This window comes from Saccopteryx leptura, chromosome 12 (genome assembly GCF_036850995.1).
Source record: "Saccopteryx leptura isolate mSacLep1 chromosome 12, mSacLep1_pri_phased_curated, whole genome shotgun sequence".
Taxonomy (NCBI): Eukaryota; Metazoa; Chordata; class Mammalia; order Chiroptera; family Emballonuridae; genus Saccopteryx; species Saccopteryx leptura.
Genome location: NC_089514.1, coordinates 2,002,122 through 2,020,752, shown reverse-complemented (window position 1 = coordinate 2,020,752; position 18,631 = coordinate 2,002,122). Strand labels below are relative to the sequence as shown.

Below are 18,631 nucleotides of genomic sequence, written 5' to 3'. Positions count from 1 at the left end.
GTCTGCTCTGTGGGGGAAGCCCTCACCCTGGGCAGTCACCTCACCGTGGTGTTCAGAGTGTCCCCCCCCGGGGGGGGGACGGGTGAGGGCCCCTTCCTGGAACAGCCCTTCCCCCGCAGCCGTCTGCACACACTGACACACTCAGGACGAGGACGTGGGACGGAGCCGATGACACTCAACCAGGGGACTGGAACTGTGGCCACCGGGCCGTTTCCATGTCCCTAAATGTCCGCGCCTCCCTCACCGCCCCCCCCAATACACGGCACACGGAGCTTACAGCGTCATGAGCCTCACTCAGATCCTCGCCCCCCCCCCCGGGCTCGTCCAGCCCGCGTGGACGTCACGGCTGCTCCAGGGGCGTGCGGCCAGGGCCGTCCTGGGCCTGCGGGGGGGGGGGGGGTCCTTGCGTGGACCCGTGTTTGGATGTCCCCACCACCTGGCATTCTGAGTAACTGAGGAACAGCGCACAGGGGTCCTGTCGGCTCTGGACCCCGCAAACTCTGTGGCCCGTCCTGCCTGACATCACGCCATGGCCGACGTGACCGCCTCCTTCCCTCACATGTCCCCAAACTCCAAATGTGCATCTCTTGGGATAAAAAAAAAAAAAAGTACTTTTTTTTCTTTCTTTCTTTTTATTTATTTGGTAACGGTGACTTTGCTTTTAGACAAAGACCAAAGGGCTAATAATCCAAGAGTGGGAAACTGAGGAAGAGGAAAGGGACTCCATTCAAGACCACAGGGCAGCCCTGGGGATCTCAGGACGGCAGTGAGACCCCACCCCACCCCCCGGAGCTCAGGCAGCACCCTCTCTGAGCCGAATGAGCCTCCCCCCCCCCACGGAAGCAAAGCCCAGCATCAGGGAGAAAACCGGACTCAGGCTCCACACGCCCTCGGCCGGAAAGGAGTCGACAGCCAGGAGGAGGAGTTTGCCCAAAAGCAAACGAAGAGCTTATTTTCGCTAACCGTCACCTGAACGGGACGCGAGACCTGGGGGCCTGGGACGGGAGGTGCCCCAGGGAGTCACCCCCCCCTCACAGAAACACGCTGTGATGCTGCCCAAACGACCTCAGGCCAGAGACCGACCCCCGAACGGTGGAAAGCGCAGCAGCCCAGTGGGCGGCCCACCTGGGTCGTGCTGGCAACGTGAACGCTTCCGTGGTTTCCTGGGGGCAAGCAGGTGGGACCCCTGCAGATGGGGAGGCAGGGGCGTGGGACGGAGCCGATGACACTCAACCAGAGGACTGGAACTGTGCAAGGACAAGGGGACAGAGGCTGCAGACAGATGGCCGGCCGTCCATCGTGGAGATGCAGCCTGCTGTCTCCGTCCACCCTCTCCTCCGAATCCGGAGGGGTCACTGATCTGGGAGCCTCTCCGTCTCTCCCTCCCTCTCCCTCTCTCTGTCTCTCCATCTCTGTGTCTCTCTCTGGTCCTTCTGAGTAAACAGGATCCAACGAGACTCTCCCAGCTTCAGGCCGACAGAGTTGGCGTTGCGATGACTTGAGCGGACGTGGAGCTTCAGGCCGACGCCCTGAGAAGCAGGAGCGTCCATGCCCACGGCCGGCCCCGCTGCTGCCTCAGAGGCCGGACCAGGGGAACGTGGTCTTGTGGCTCACGTCGGGTCTTCCAAGGAGCTTCCCACGTGGACAAATAGACTTTCTGGAAACACCCTCCTGACCTTCCTGTCTTTCCTCCTTGCTCACCACGAGGGACTAGAACCTGGCTGCCTCCCGCCTGGGGAGGAGCAGCCAAGGGCCCCAGGCGGCGGCGGCTTCCAAGAGAGGGTTGGGCACGGCTCCAGGAGGAGTGTCCTCATTCCTGCCTGAGAGTGACCACGCGGCCCTAGGAGGAGCCGGCTCCAAAGCACAAGGGACGGCGAGGGCCCCGCCAGGGGCAGGGCTGGTGGCGGTCCTCAGAGCCTCTGCAGGGTCCTCTCGGGCCCACTCTTGTCCCCAGGGGAACACCTCCCTCGGGAGTGTTTGCTCTGAGTCGCCGGGCTTCCAGAATCCTGCAATCGGGGGTCAGAATTCGCGACGTCGAAGTAGAAGGTGCTTGTCACAGACGGCAGCTTGATCCCCTTTGAAGCTGCCCAAACTCAGGCTCTTAAAGTGTGGAGTCCGCAGCCTGCCAGCTGTCCGGGAGGAACCGTCAGCCATCACGGGGACGAGTGCTCACGGGGCACGCCGCGCGGCCACAGGCTTCAAGCCTTAGTTTTCTGAGGGTCAAACAACACAAATCTTTTTTTTGCCCCCAAAATGCCACACACAGCATAAGGACCATAGTCAAAACCTGTGAATACACCATATTCTGAAGAGCTGCTAAGAAAGCAAACTGTAACAATTTCATCACAAGGAATAATAATAATTTTAAAAAAGGTGTTTGCAACTTTGTGTGGTGTCAGGTTGTGGCAATCATTTTGCAATACATAAAAAGTATATAAATAAGTCGTTACATTGTGCACCTGGAATATTATGCTATATGTCAATTATGCCTCAATAATAAGACACAAAAAAGAGGTACATACATATACACACAGATATACATACATAGATGTACATACACACATATACATATACACACATATACATAGATATACATGTACACACATAGAAGCACATACACACATGCATAGATGCACATATACACACATATACACAGATGCACATATACATAGATGCACACACACATATACACAGATGCATATACACACATGCATAGATGCACATATACACACATATACACAGATGCACATATACATAGATGCACACACACATATACACAGATGCATATACACACATGCATAGATGCATACATACACACATATACACAGATGCACATACCCACATACATACATGCACATACACACATATATAGATACACATATATGCACACATACATAGATGCACATATACACATACATAAATGCACATATACACACACATACATAGTTGCACATACACACATACATAGATGCACATATACACATATACTAGATGCACATACACACACAGATGCACATATAAACATATATACATAGATGCACACACATACATAGGTGCACATATACACATACATAGATGCACATACACACATACATAGATGCACATATATACACATATAAATAGATGCACATACACACATACATAGATGCACATATACACATACTAGATGCACACACATACACACATAAATGCACATATATACATATATACATAGATGCACACACATACATAGGTGCACATATACATATACATAGATGCACATACACACATACATAGATGCACATATACACATATACATAGATGCACATACACACATACATAGATGCACATATATACATATATACATAGATGCACACACATACATAGGTGCACATATACATATACTAGATGCACATACACACATACATAGATGCACACACATACACACATAAATGCACATATACACACACACGTACCTGCAAACAATTGCTTCCCCTCTCCCATCCCATCTAGGAAATTGTCTGCCCAGTAGTATTTCATGACATTTCTGGGCTATCTTATATACGTCAGAAGAGCTTGGACACGGGGAGGGTACTGGTGTTAGGTAGCTTTGTTCAAACAACCTACTACGTACCGGTGTGCATTTCCCAGGGAAATGGCTCAGGCCCCAGGACCACGAGCATCACCCCCCTTGCCCACCATTTCCTTTGCGTGTCTGGTGTGGTGTCCAACACAGGTCCAGTATCCAACACCCATTGTTAAATGTCTGTCTTTCATCTTCAAAATTAAGCCATGTTATTTTATTATTATTATTATTTATTTATTTTTGTGACAGAGACAGAGAGAGGGACAGACAGACAGGAAGGGAGAGAGATGAAAAGCATCAATTCTTTGTTGCGGCTCCTTAATTGTTCATTGATTGCTTTCTCATATGTGCTTTGACCCAGGGGGCTACAGCAGAGCCAGTGACCCCTTGCTAAAGCCAGCAACCTTGGGCTCAAGCCAGTAACCTTGGGCTTCAAGTCGGCGACCTCTGGGCTCAAGCCAGCGATCATGAGGTCATGTCTAGGATCCCATGCTCAAGCCAGATGAACCCATGCTCAAGCTGGCGACCTCGGGGTTTTGAAACTGGGTCCTCTGCATCCCAGTCCAATGCTCTATCCACTGTGCTACCACCTAGTCAGGACATTTATTATTATTATTATTATTATTATTATTATCTATAATACATCTTACTATTTCCATTTTATATACGGGAAAACTGAGGCTACAAAAGAAGTTCCCAGCCCGAAGGGTATACACCTCACAGACAAGAGAGCTGAGATTTGAACCCACCGTTCATGCACCGGTGACCCCTCTCTGCTCTACTTGTCCTGCCCACCAGAACTTCCAAGTCCAGCACAGTCACCCCACATTTAAAACCTGGGGCGTTTGCTGCACCCCAGCAGCAAACAGCCGTGTTCTCTACGGGACTCCCCAAAGAACACACACCTCCTCCCGCCCCCACCCCTGAACTTCTACGCTACATGGAAACGCTGGTTATTTGCTCCACTGCACACGACTGCAGCTCCCTCCCTGACCAGTGACGGTGCTCGGTGCTCACATTTGGGGTGACTTCCTGAGGCACTCAGTGACCATGACGCTTCTTCTGAAGGGGGCGGGGTTTTTTTTGGGGGGGGGGAAGGACAGGGGCCGGGACCAGAGTCTGTGTCAAATGCCTCAGGTCACAGCCCTGAGTCGGAGAAGCCGTTCGTCCAGCCCGGAAGAAGGTCCCTTCCTTTTCCGACGGGGAGATTTTATTTTTGCCAGTCTATCACATCGCTGTGAAGAAATGTTGCAGGAGGCAGGGGCCCAGGCCGTCTGCGTCTGTCTGTGGGGCTTTTGTGTCGAGTGGTGGTGGTGGTGTGGGGGGGGAACCTAGCAGGTTTCTCCCACAACCTGACAGTGCAGGTCGGGAGGACGTGAAAACTTCAGCGCACTCATTTCATTTCGGCTGCTTTTCAATTTTTTTTTCCAAAAATGAGCTGCCAATCCACACCTTTTCATGATTATTCCACAGAGGATTGCTGGCGTTGTAACAATGAAGACCAAGACGCACACAGGACAGCAGGGATCCCATTCGGCTCTTACCCCTCTCCCACCCCCCCTGGTCCCCCCATATTTAACCGAGCCACAGATCATGCTGCCGGTGGCGGTTTGCTCAGCTGTGAACCTGCTTCCCTGGCTCACCTTTCTTTCCCTGAGGCAGGAACGAGAATGCAAACGAGGAACAGCCTAGAGGGGGCCAGGGGGCCAGGGGACCTCTCCACTACGGCTAAGAGCCCAGCAGTCGGGAAACGTTCTTAGCAACAGGTTTTTTTGGTGCAGAAGGAAAAAAACAACAACAACACAGAGACATTTATAAATGCCATGAGGAAGCCGCCTTTCTCAAAGGGACATGGTGGGGGGGGGGGGAATAACAACAACAAGATGCGAGGTATTATAGCAAGAATTCTAAAAAGATAAGAGAAAATGGAGTTGGGGACACAGTGCCGTGCGGGCAGGTGGGCAGGTGCAGAGCTGCGGTCAGGGGCGGGGGGGGGGGGGCTGCCCTTCCTTGCATCGCGCACCTCCTGAGCCTGGGCCCCTGTCCCATGGTGGCCCTTCCGGCGGGCAGGACAGGCTCCCTGGTGGGGACCTTCTGCCTCCCTGGCCTTCAAACCACCCACCCTAACTACTGTTTACACAGCGACTGCGCTCAAAATTTACATACGCTGTTTAGGACTTTTCCTGATTCTCACCCACTTCCTAAGTAGCTTCCTCAAATATAAATGGCTCTCTCTACATTTCACCACTTCAGTTGAATATATATATAATATATAATATATATAATAATATATATAATATATATATTATAGGAATAAGATTAGACTGATTTTCTCCCACCTTCTTCTCAATTTCAGATGGCCTTCCTGTGCGGCCAGCAACAGCGTGGTGCGACAGGCCTCCATCTTAAAAATGATTAAAAAAAACAACTGCCCTGAACGATGATTTATATGGGCCTACCCCCAAGGGCTGATGTCTTTGTGTCATTTATTCTTATAAACTGAAGAGGCAGAGGGGACCCACACGGACAATTCGGTGTTCTGACTCTTTTCAAAGAGTTTTTAATTTTTTTTTTTTAATTTCTTTTCCCATTTTAAAACTAGATAAATACAGTCTCCCCGTTTAACGAAGGTATTTCCTCAGAGAGGCCGTGGGCCATCACCCCAGAGAACAGGATCTCGTGGGGCCTGCTCAGCGGGGAGGTTATCTTCACCCGTCAGGAGATGATTTTTTCCGGGGACACGTTAAAACTCAAAATGGAAACTGAGCCGGGTGTAGGAAGCCGTCCTTACCCACCCATTACATTCTCCAGAATGCACCTGTCACCGAGCCTGAGGTTTCCACAAGGCCATCTGACTTCCGTTCGCAGAGAAGTGTTTGCAGAAGTTTCTCAGGCGAAAGCTCTGTGTTCTTTAGACCCAAAGAAGTTAAAATCATGCAGATTCTCACAAGAAATCTCCAGTTGCTTCAACCAGGCACATTCACAGACGTGTGTTTGGTAACAATAACCGGGAAGCCCACTTGCCCACGGAGGACATCGTCTTAGGAACTAGAAACTTTTTAAAAACCTTTTCTATTTTTTTTTTTTTTTTCATTTTGTGTTGATACGTCTCCACCGCCCGGCGGGTGGTGAGACAAAGCCTACATACATGCACATCTGGACGCAGACACAGAGGGGAGAAGGTGTTCTACAGCTAACACATCCCGGGGAGCACCGTCACCCAGGTAACTTTTCCCTCCTGCCCTCTGTGCTATAAAAGGCCGCCTGGCTCGACCTCTGATGCGGAGTCTTTTGTCGGAGCTCCGGAGAGGAGGAGGGGTGCAGCCTTCCGGTCACAGTCTGACTCTCTCCCAACTGTCGAGGCCACACGGTTTCCGGGCTAATGGAAAAAAATCCTCCTTAGAGTCTAGCTTGCATTCTGGGCTCAGTTCTTTTACAACACCCACAACAAAATGATCAACGATCATCAGTGAACCTGAGGTCACTTTTCATAACTATTATTTAAGAAATGACCTGCGCTCACATTTTCAGTTACGTCCACAGTCGACAGAATGCGGGTAGATCCCTTTAAATCTAGGTCCACCGTGGTCTGGACAACGGTTTGTACTCAGAACACTCTCCTCGTTCACCCCAGCTTCACACCATTTAAGCTCAAGTCCAGTGACCCTGTGTCTGAGGAGGCGGAGGGAACTGGTGATACAGTATATCTCCATCGCTACAGTGTCTCACCAGTTGATACACTGATCCATTATTTGGCAACAAGAGTTGCTAGGGGCAAGAAATCAAATAATGAGAGAAGGACATCCGCTTGATGATCTGACTGGCTCTTGAGTTGAATCAAATCAGCAAGAAAAGTTTTACAGAGAGCTCCACTTGCTTGAGTCTGTGAACAGCTCAGCACTAGCCCCCAAACCTCAGAGCCTCTGGGGACGACCACCCACCCCCACGGAACAGAGAGCGGGTCCGCAGGAACGCAACGCCCAGTGGGTCCCAGGCCCCGGCAGGATCGCCGGGAGCCCGTTCTGCAATCCCCAACCTTTCGCCTACACTGTCTCCATGTAAACCCGGGTTGGGGTGGGGGTGGGGGGTGAGGGTGCGAGCAGCGGAGCCTCAGAGAAGGTACAACTTCCTCATTCGTGGACGGCTACAAATACCGGCTCGTCTTTATTTATAATCTGGCAGAAAACGTTCACGTCCCTCAGAGAGCAAAACAGAGGAAAAGCTCCTTTTAAACTCTGTCGTCAGATTTCCCCGCGGCCCTTACTTACACCCGCTTAAATTATTTATTTCCAAGGCGCTACTTTTAAGTTGTTTTTTTTGTTTGTTTGTTTGTTTTAGTCAATTACACTTCTTCTACAAACGCCTGTCTGCTCTAAATCAATCTGAAAATTCTTTACATTCAGGAAAATGTACACAAACAACCCCGGGCAGAACCAGGAAAACACACACACAGAAGAAGGGAAAAAAAAGAAAAAAGAAAAAAAAAAGCTGGACTGATCCCCATCATTTCCACATGGTAATTAGTGGCCTTATCTCTAACAACTTGAGATAATGAGCAGCACGGTTTCAATTTAATGAGGTGGGATCCTCCGTGTATCAATATGTTTTTCACTGTGGATCTCTCTGAATGTATCACCTTCATTTTCTTCTGCCCCTGGCAAAACTGGGAGCCAGGAGACAGCTCTTTTCCCGGGGAGGAGTGGGCTGCGGCCAGGGGGGTCGCTGGCTCTCTCTGGTGCCATCAGAAGCCCTGAGGACATTTCAGAAGGCCTCCTGAGGAAGCTTACGAAAGATCAATTCCTCTTTTTCATTTCTCCTAAAGATTCTAAATTTAACATTTTTTCCCCCATTCGTTCCAGAGAGGGAATCTCATGGCTTACTTTCGTTGCTCCAAGACGGGCCAGGAAGAGAATCTGATCTGATCTAACCGCAGAAAACGCACCCCCACGCTGACGACTCCGCGTTCATCGTGGAACCCCTACCTCTATAGACAGGGACTCCCACCCACACCGCGCTGTTCATTTTAAAAACAGTTCCCGATGAACAGAAGAGGCTCTGGAGGGTCGGAGTTGAGTGTGTGATCTCAGAAATGAAGCGTAAAAATCTATTTCAATATGTATAAGGCCATTTAAAGAGACTCCGATGCCATTTCTAGTTGTTTTAATCGTCTCCGCAAGAACCCCACACGGGAAAGAAAGGGGGTGGGGTGGGGAGGGGAGGGAAGAGAAGGCCCACAGAGTGATGCTGGGTCCACCTGCGTGGCCCCCCCCCTGCCTCCCTCAGCACCCCTAGAAGCTCTGCCACCCGCTGTCTGGCCATTAGAGCCAACTTCTGGCGCGAAAAGGGCAGGAAGAGAGTCAAGATTTCCCTCCGCCGCCGAGAGCTGAGCTGATGCAGGAAAGTGAATCATGGAACCCACGTTCTCACTAATTAGGGCCTGTTTTCAGCCATTCGTCAGGCGGTGGCCTTGCACCAAGAGATCTCAGCAGGTGGCCCGTGGGACCACCGGGAAGCAGAGAGCTCCCTGAGTCTCCCTCTCTCACCTAGACAATCAGTCGGCCAGGAGGGTGGGCAGGCGCTGGGCACGGGAGACACCGGCCACCCCTTTCCAGGGGAGCCCAGCGAACAACCCGCCCCGGGGTGGGAGGGGAGCACTCACCAGCGAGCCTGTGCCTCCCACACACGCGTCCCGACGTGGACGACTGGGGTCCTTGGACCACACAGTGCCCTCTACTCAGCCACCCGGGAGGGACCCTGCTGTCCCGCTGGGAGGCCTTCTCCTCACTGCCGCCTTCACACTCCCCCGGGGCGGAGAGAAAGGTGGAACCATGTGCCAAATATGCAAAAAAGGAGGGAAGATAGTTTTCTGTCAGGAAAACAGAGGCAGGAAGGGAGCCGGGGCTTCCTGTCCCGACCGAGGCGGGTTCAGAGATTATTGGGTCGTCTGACTTCACAGGCTGCGGTGGGACGGGGGGCTCCGTCAGCCAACGGGGAATCAATCTCGCGTTCTCCCCCAGAAGTGGCCACGGGAGGAGGGAGATGGGGCCAGGCCTGCAGCGGGAAGAGCTCTGGGCTGTCACCCTCCCTAACAGTTTACTACCTGCTGGGTCCCTGCAGGCGGGCCGGGGCGTCCACCCCACTTATCACAGTGAATGTGAGGAGGGAAAGGCAGCCACTGGACCCGTGGGCGGCTGCCCCAGCCCCAGCCCCAGCCTCAGCCTCTTCCCTCCAGGTCCTCTGGGACGGGGACAGGGACACGGGGACAGGGGCAGGGACAGGCACGCCACCACAGGGTGGGCCAGCCGCCCCCTCTCCGCTCAGAAATGTCCGCAGGGCATCTGGGTGCTGTTTCACTTGACTCCTAGCATTACGTAACATCTCAAAAAAATATTTTGTTAGACTATTGCCGAACATTTAAAAAACGACGTCAAACGTAAGCTATCGAAAGCCGCAGCATGGGAAATTGAGGGCCGTGAACCTATATTACAGAAAGATAAGCCCAGGTGGGAAGTCATTTATTAAGTTGCAAAGAGCAACATCAGGAACACCCATAGGTCCCCACAAAGAAACAGTGGGCACGGTGAGGCGCCAGCACGATAAAATAAATACATAAAAAGTCTGGTCTTGGCTTCCCAGAGCCCTGGTGGACGCTATTCCTACCTCTCTCCTCGTCTGAATTTGAAAAGTGTGCACAAGGCTGATACCCTGCAAGCTAGCTTTGCTAGGACCTGCATCCCTCCCCCTCCCCCCCCCCCAAAGTGTGTGTGCTTGTTTGGAGCCGAACAGAATATTTTTATTTTCAAGGTGTAACCTGGCCCAGGGAGTGGTTCTGGTTCTGTTCTTGCAAGGAATGGGTCACTTGTCTCTTTCACATCTCTGTGTTCTCCGTGCATGACATGGACCATGAGCCACGTGTCCGGCAGCTCTGGATAGGCCGAGAGGGGGCTGGGAATAAAGCTCAGGGCTGGGGCGGGAAGCACAGCGTCCAGGGCAGGAAGCAGACGCCACAACACCCTGAGCGCTCGCTGTGGGTCTGAGAAGCAGCCAGGGTGTCACGGGCATGGCTGTCACGGCCACGGACCTGCCCTCACTTGGAGCGAGGCTGCCAAACCGATCCGCATTTCACAGCCACACAGACCAGGGGAGAGGAGAGCCGAAGGCGTCGCTGAACGAACGGTGTCACCCGTGACTAATTCTGGGCTCACTGCCTCACATTACATGACCGAGCGGCGTCAGGCAGACGACACCCAAGGCACTCACATCATTTACAACTAGACTCACCAGGCTAGATCGAAAGAGACATCTGTTTTAGTACAAGGTTAAAAAAACAACAACAACAACACAACCCCACAAAAAAAACCAAAAATTAAAAAAAGGAGGTGCTACATTACTCGGGTTGGGTCATTAGATGTTAACACTCTTTCCCACCTGCCCCCCCCCAGCCTCTGTCTGCATACGCGTGTGTGCGCGTGTGTGCGCGTGCGCCTACGTGTGTGCGTGTCTATAGCCCGTATCTATTAATGCACGCAGAATCTCAAAGTTCCCATGCAATACGGATGTGGGTGTGGGTGTTCCGTGGCATGCAATAGGCAGTCTTACACATAGTGTCCTCTCAAATTCCAAAAGCCTGTCATTTATGGTGACAATGTGTTGTTACATAAGCTGAATGCAAAATATACAAATCCGACTCAAGTGCAGAAAAAAAAAAAATCCCCAAACTAGAGAACGATACCGTCATCAAACTCCGAGTCTCTTAAGTCAAGTGAGGAAGACGCCAGCGACGGCCCCCAGCACTCGTGGCCTTCAGACCTCCGGCCAGGAAATTTGCTATCTTAATTTTTCAACATGGGAAGTGTCTGCAAGGACAGCCACCGTCAACCTTCTCTCTCAGGAGACTGAGGAACCAACTTCTCAGGGGGTCGAGCTGTGACAGAGGCATACTTTTATTTACAGACCACGTGGGCTCTTCCCGGAATGGCGGCTAAGGATTGCTACAGTGTTCCTGAATTTTGCAGGGTGTGTCCTTTTTCAACATGTAGCACTCTGATTAAAACACTGAGGAGTTACACAAACAGGCATGGTGGAGTTTCTAAAACTCCTGTCTTCCAGTGTCGCCATAGAACAAAAGGGGAAGAAAATAAGACCATTTAACTCAATAAAATGTGTTAGCAATCAGCTCTGGTGGTAGACTGTTAGATCGGGAAGCACATTTTCTTTTTCATGTTTTAACAAAAAGGGGGGGGGCATAAACATGCAATCAGATACATTGTATCAAACCAGAAAAAGCACAGGACTCTAAAATGTGACATCATTATTTCTGTCTGTGTATACAAGTTATTTTTGAACATGTTCTGCATATTCTGTGATGTAAGCAGGTAATCCTCCTGTCACGGCTATTTGTCACTTTAAATTTTAAGCCGCAAACCAAATAATCTGATTTGTCACTGAAACAATTCTGACACCCTTAATATAAATAACGCTTCAATTGTTACTTTCAGAAGCTCAGCAAAAGGCGATCAGCTCCATCCACCTCACCACACCAAACAGCTTAAAACAAAAGAAAGAAATTCAAGAGGCTCCAACCGTTCCCTTCAGGGCTCCCCCCACTCTCAACTCACCCACCAAAGTGAACCAATCTTTAAAATGACTCCAATTTCCACCAATGTTTAAACAGCATGCCTATTAAATATTTTCAACTTCCATAAAAAGAAAAAATTCTTCTTCCCCTTGATGAACAGAAGAAGATTGGACTAGTAAGGAAGCCTTTCTTCCACAGCAGTTTGCCTCTCCAGGATCAAAACAAGGTACCTCAGGACTGAAGTACTCGGAGGGGTGCCAGGTGGGGAAGGGAGTGTCCACCCTGGGAGGGCATTCGGCCCTGGACTCACGCTGGGCCGCTGTACCCTGGGAGAGCCTGGCACCTGAATTGGAAAGCTGTACACTGATCAGACCCTTATGAGGTCCTAGATGCCAGTGCTCCGTGCTTCCCGATGCAAACAAGCAAACAAACAAAAAATTCACACCTTCCTGACATTCCTTAGGAAACACCAATTATCCCTGACATGTCTGTCTTGTCTTTAAAACATTTCAAATTCAGTCGCAAGTAACCCGATGCCGGATTGATTGCCCAGGCGTTTTCCTAACCCGAGAGCCAAAATCGCAGACGGCAGAAGTCCTACTAACTTTTTTAACCGACGACGTGTATTCTTTTTGGTAGAAAGCAAGTAGTTCAGACTGGGTCTTGTGTATTGTACTGTACAAGCAAAATTTCCCACCCCAAAATTAAGAAAAAAAAACAAAAACAAACACACACAGGAGCTCTTTATGAATGACTTCATAACGGCTGACCTCCTGATCTCGCTGTGTAAGTATATATATGTCAATTTAGGCGTGACTGGAGCTAGACAGTCCTCAAGGTGACAGCGGGTGGCTCGGAGCTGTTCCACCGCCCGCAGACCAGGCCAGGCACCTGCTCTCTCACTGTCCCCAGAAAGGAGAGGCTGACCTGACCAGAGGGAACCAGGGGTTAGGAATCTTACTGCCTTCTCTCTCTCTCCCTTTCTCTCTCTCTCCTCCACCGGCTACCCCAAGGTTTCTTTTTGAAATTCAATGGAAAACACTCACGTGGATTTGTGCGTCGCACTTTGGGGGCCAAGATTAATCCTCAGGCTCGAAGAGCAACCTCGGGGCCGGGGCTCCGTCCGCCCTGCGGGGCTCAGCGAGTCGGCCGGCTCCACTGCGCTCCGTGGGGACCCAGGGACTGTCGCTTCAGTCGCCGCCCCGGCGCGGGCCGCGCAGGCACTTGTTCGAGTGCCCTCAGCCACCGCGCTCTTCCCTGCTTTCTTTCACAATGACTTCCTGGAGTTGCTCGCTCACATTGTTCCCCATTTCTCCGCCACACTCCCCACCCCCCCGCCGGCCAGGACCCGGCTTCCCAGCTGCGGGCCCGCCGCTGGCCCGCGCGCACAGCGCCGCCCACGGGCCGCGCACTTGGCCCTGGGCGCCCAGCCACAGGCGGCCGCTGCCCCGCGCCCCGCAAACTTCGGGGCTGTGCGCGCGCCGGTCCCGGCTCGACCAGCCCCACAGCTGCCCCGGCCCTCGCTCGGGAACACGGAACAGGACACGCGCGGGGCACCGAGCGGGACACGGAGCGGGACTCGGAGCGCGGCACAGAGCCGAACGCCCCGCCTGCGCCCCGCCGCCGGGTCTCTGGCTCGCGCGGCCACTGTCCCGGCCGCAACTCCGGGGCCGCGCGCACAAACTTTGTCGCGGCGCCGGGCTGGGTCCAGACCCCTCGGGCCACGGGCGGCGGCGGCGCGGGCCATACCTGCTAGCGCCCTCCTCGCTCGCCTCGGCCGGCCCGCCCCTCGCCGCCGCGCTTCCTCGTTCCAGCGCCGCATCGCCCCGCGGCCCGTGCTGCAGGCGGTGGCCGGCGCTCAGCACCGGGAAGCCGGCGGCGGGATCGCCCGCGGCGCGGCGGGACCTGCGTTTAACCCTTGGGGGCCCGGCGCGGGCGACGCATGCGGGGCGGCGGAAGGAAGAGACGCACGCTTTCTGGCCCCGCCACCCGGCGCCTGGGGCCGCTCTTCTCGGGCCCTGCATGCTCGCCCGGCTGGGGGAACTCGCGGGGCTCGGGATACCAGGAAGCACTTTCCGGAGTGGCTGAGGGTGTCCCCTGCCCGCCCTGCTCCACTGCCCTGGGGCGGGGGCCACTGGGCTCCCAGGTTCTGGCTGCGACCCCAAGTTCTGAGTGCCCACCCGAGGGGGAGGGAGAGTTGATCCCCCGCTGGGGAGGGAAGGTGCACTTCCTTTTCCCAGACAACCAATGGAATACCTCTCGGCTCTCTGCCCTCCCACCTGCTCGCGGCAGAAGTTAGGATCGCGCCTTCCATCTTGGCCCGTGAGCACACGCAGGTGTGAAAAGGCGGGAGCGGAGGAGGTGGCGGCGGCGGCGATCCCGCTCGTGGCTCTGTGCGCCTCAGACGCACCCTCCCCGAGCCCGCAGCGCGCGCGCCGGGCGCGGAGGGTCTCGGTTAGAGCAGGGGGTGCGCTCTGACGGCGCGTCTCCTTCTGCTCTGCCAGGAGCCCATCAGTCTGACGAGCCAGGCTCCACCCGGTCAAGAGCCAGGCAAGTGCGCAATCTGAGCAGAAAAGGAATAATCCTGAATTCAACCAATCTATCCGGAGGCTCCTCAGGCGCCAGGGGTGGGACTGAGATGAATGCCCTTCTGGACTTGCTGGACAGAGAAGAAGGCACGAGATGCAAGCCAGCGGGAGCACCTGTGTGCAGGACAGCCTTGCCCCCCTGGGCCGCCCCGGCAAGGCGGAATGCCTCCCTGCCCTCCTGGGGGGAGAGTGAGGCCGGGCGCTGCAGGCCTCCTGGGGGACAGGGTGTGCCGGTCTCCCAGGTGGAGAGGACAGTGGGCGAGGCTGCCATGCCAGAACTGTCCCCGCAGGGCGGCTGAGTGTGGCAGGGATGACTGAGGTCAGGGGAGGCTCTGCTTGGCTGACGAGGCTGCTGGTGGCCGGGCCCAGGCACCGCGGTGACCAGCTTTGCCCAGTGCCACCAGGAAATCTCTGCCACCCTCCATGAATGCAAACAGCATCTGTCCGGATGGTTCCCGGGCCACCCGTGCATTATACCCGCTGATCACTCCTCAAAGAAACCCTGCTGGGCCCCAGTGGAGTTGGCTCCCAGCTCCCAGCCCAGAGGAGACAGGGCCCCGTGACAGGCTCAGGGATGTCATTCCTAACCCCTCCCTTTCCTGCACGACCTTGGGCAAGTGATTGAATGGCCCACGGCCTCCTCGTCCTGATCTGAAAAAAAAAAAAAAAAGAAAAGAAATAAATACCATTGCATCCTAAAGAGTTCTGGTCAGGATGTAGGGAGGTGATGCGCAGAAGGCCCAGAGGGACTGGGGGACCTTCTGTTTCCAGGAGGCTCGCAGCACCCTCCGCCTGGAGTGTGTCTTTAAACGTGTGCATGGTTCCTGGCAGTGGGGACCGAGGACTCAGACCTGGTCGCCCGGCCACGGTAAATCTCCCTAACTTAGAAGAGCACGAGACAAGGGCCCCGACAGTGGGGGCCGTATCATCTTGAGCGAGGTCCCTCACCTCTTGGAGCCTCAGTTTCCCCACCTCTAGAAGGGTGGCAATGAGATCAGCTACCTCACAGGAATGTTTGTGGATCATAGAGGCCACCTCTGGAAGCTCTTGCTACGTGCCTAGCGGAGAGGAGGACTCGGGGAGTCGGAACTATTCCTCGCCTAGTGACCTCACGCTGACCCGTGATCTGCTGAGACGGGCAGCGGGCTTCGAGTGAGGCTCTGAGTCCCACTCCCCTGACCCCTGCTCCCGGGGAGGGGGGCGGGGGGGTTGAGGGGGCAGAAGGAACTCAGGTTGCAGCCTGGGGTTTGTGGGCACACAGGGTGGACCCAGAGAGGATTCACAATAAACAACAACGAGAAAAGCACGTCGGAGGGGAAGACAAATGGGGGGGGGGGAGCGGGAATAGAAAACATCTGCGTTACTTTAAAACAAATTACAGGTCGACAGTCATCTGATTCCTTTAGGAATGTGTACACGTTAGACGCTGTTGTCTCCTTACGGTTAGCAAATGTAACAAGGATAGCTTAGTTTACTGACACAATAATTGCTACAATTACCAAGTTTTCTTCTTGGGAGGGGATGTGACCGAAATGATGAAGAGTACCTGTGGAGCTGATCAAAGGCGACTTACTCTGAGCTTCCTTTTAATTTTTTTTAAGTTAAAAAAAAATTAATTTAACGGGAGGGGGTGTGTGTGACATTGATCGGTAAGAGGACAAAGGTTTCCGGTGAACATCTCCATAGCATCTGAACTGTTGATGGAGTTCTGTGCCCGTCACCCAGAGTGGAATGGTTTTCCGTCACCGTATATTTGTCCCTCTTGACTGCCCTCCCCTTGACCCCCTCCCCCCCTGGTAACCAGTTCACATAGTAAGCTACCAGAACTTCCCTTCTGGCGGAGACTGGGCTGAGAGGATATGATACAGCATGGTCTATCGAGTCGTTTCTCACCAGCTGTGTGAGTCTCGGCAAGTTACTTAACCTCTCTGAGCTTCGGTTGGTCATCTGCAGAGCATACCTCCTTTCCAACGGTGTTGACAGAATTAGGTGGAAGTGAATGAGATGATATCTATAACTAGTGATGATTAAAATTGCATTTTCTTCCATTACAAAAAAAAAAAAAAATCTGTGTAGCTTCAAAAAAATGAGCATCTTTTTTCTCCCCCCTGAGGCTGGGAAACAGCGAGTCTATTTCTAAATGTAGCCATTATTGTTCTACTTGGTTAAACAAATCCAGAACTCATCAGTCCCTTTGGAAAAGCAACAGGGCCATAAGGGGAAAGACCCCGCCCGGACTTAGAGGAAACTTTTGCAACAAGTACTTTGTTCCTTTGGTTTCTTTTCCCAGTTTTCACAACTGGAAAAGCCTCTTCTGGTTTCAAAAAAAAACCATTAACAGTTTCCAGCCCAGGGCAGAGTTCTTAACCCTTCTTGGAGCTCACTCCTTGGGTCTGGCTGTCAGGACTGACCACGGGCTTCCCCTGTTCTGCAAGTAGAGGAGCAGGACCCAGGGGCTGGCGGGCGCTCCGGGGAGGCCGGGGGTGTCCGCTGACTGTGCCCCGGAGCCCTGACGGAGACCACCCACTTCCTGTCCGGAGCCTCCTGGCTCCTGGCTTTGAAACCCGCCAGAATGCCACCGGTCTGCTGACCACTCCCGCCCTTGCCTCTAGATCCCGAATTCCAGGATGCGCTGTGGCTGGTCACCAACCCCTGCCACGCTGTGATAACCCTGTCCCTGTGTTCCCTTTGGAACGAATGTGAGAAGAATAAATACACTTGGAGTCTCAACATCGTTTGGGTAGAGGCGGCTGAAAAATGAGCTGAATCAGAGGCGGTGACTTGGGGACGATGTCTTGCTGAGAAAGAAGAGGCCTTGGAAGTGTTTCAGGTGAGCGAAGGAGCCGTGGCCACTGGCCGACTCTGGCAGACGGGAAGAAAGAAGAGCAAGAAGAACCAGCCTCCGCCGCCCAGTGGCTGCGCGGTGCAGGGACGAGGTCGGAGCACCGTGCCTGCAGGTTCACAACGGCTGGTGGCATGCGTCCATCCATCCATCCATCCATCCGTCCATCCATCCATCCATCCATCCGTCCATCCGTCCATCCATCCATCCATCCGTCCATCCGTCCATCCATCCATCCGTCCATCCATCCATCCGTCCGTCCGTCCATCCATCCATCCATCCATCCATCCATCCGTCCATCCATTCAAGGAGCATGTATCCGTCAAGCGTCTAGCGTTGCAGGTGGTGTTTCAGAGACAGGAGGTCTCCAGATGGGGACCGAGCCCCGCAGGGGTTTCCAGTGGAGCGAAGGAGAAACAGTTGCATTGCGATGTGAAACACATTGTGGCGACTTCACACAGGCGGCCTGTGCGATGCAGGGAGGGACTCTGCGGGGTGGGTGGTAGATGTGGGGGAGGGCTCTGTGGACTCCCTGGGGGGGAGGGGGTGGGAAGAACGTGGGGTGGGGGGCGGAGTAAGGACACATGGGGTGGAGTGGGGGCTCAACAGCTCTTCCTCAAAAGGGAGAATTAGCCACCAGAGACTAACAGTAATATTCTAATGAGCACCCCAGCTCCGTGCAGGGCTCAGTGTTTCCAGACATGGCCGGTCGTGTCTCAGAAGGCAGCAAGGCCAGTATTCGGGGTCCCAGTTTTACACAAGGGAGTCGCCTGGGGGCACAGGTTGGGTGACAAAGCGTTTGGGCTTGGTGGCCCGGCACGTTCCAGGGTTCCACACGCCTCATGTTTCTCTCCTGTCACGTGGGGATGATCACATTAGCAATCGCCATAACGGCAGCAGCAGTAATAGCACCTGCCTCAGGCACGGTCAATCCGAAGGACTCGGTGTGGGTCACGCGTGTGTACGTGCATCCGGGGCTAGCGCCCAGCTCTGACTAAGTGTCCGCTGTCAGGTGGCTGGGCTCCCTGCGGACGCCCCGTTTTCCAGCGGAGAACTAA

The 18,631-nt window shown here is 53.5% G+C and overlaps 1 protein-coding gene across 5 annotated transcripts in view; it reads right to left on the bottom strand.

The window, feature by feature from the left end:
- IKZF1 (IKAROS family zinc finger 1) overlaps positions 1 to 14,458 on the bottom strand; it is a 107,283-nt gene extending 92,825 nt beyond the window's left edge. For 2 of the 5 annotated variants that reach the window (XM_066354060.1, XM_066354063.1), the window contains exon 1: positions 14,400 to 14,458. In XM_066354060.1, coding sequence (XP_066210157.1) covers positions 14,400 to 14,457 — 58 coding nt within the window. In that variant the 5' untranslated portion in view covers position 14,458. Of the gene's footprint in view, positions 1 to 9,224; positions 9,374 to 13,189; positions 13,474 to 13,892; positions 13,925 to 14,399 lie in introns of those variants that run through there. The other 3 variants (XM_066354062.1, XM_066354061.1, XM_066354067.1) reach the window with 3 other exon arrangements.
- Between the last annotated feature and the right edge of the window lie 4,173 nt (positions 14,459 to 18,631).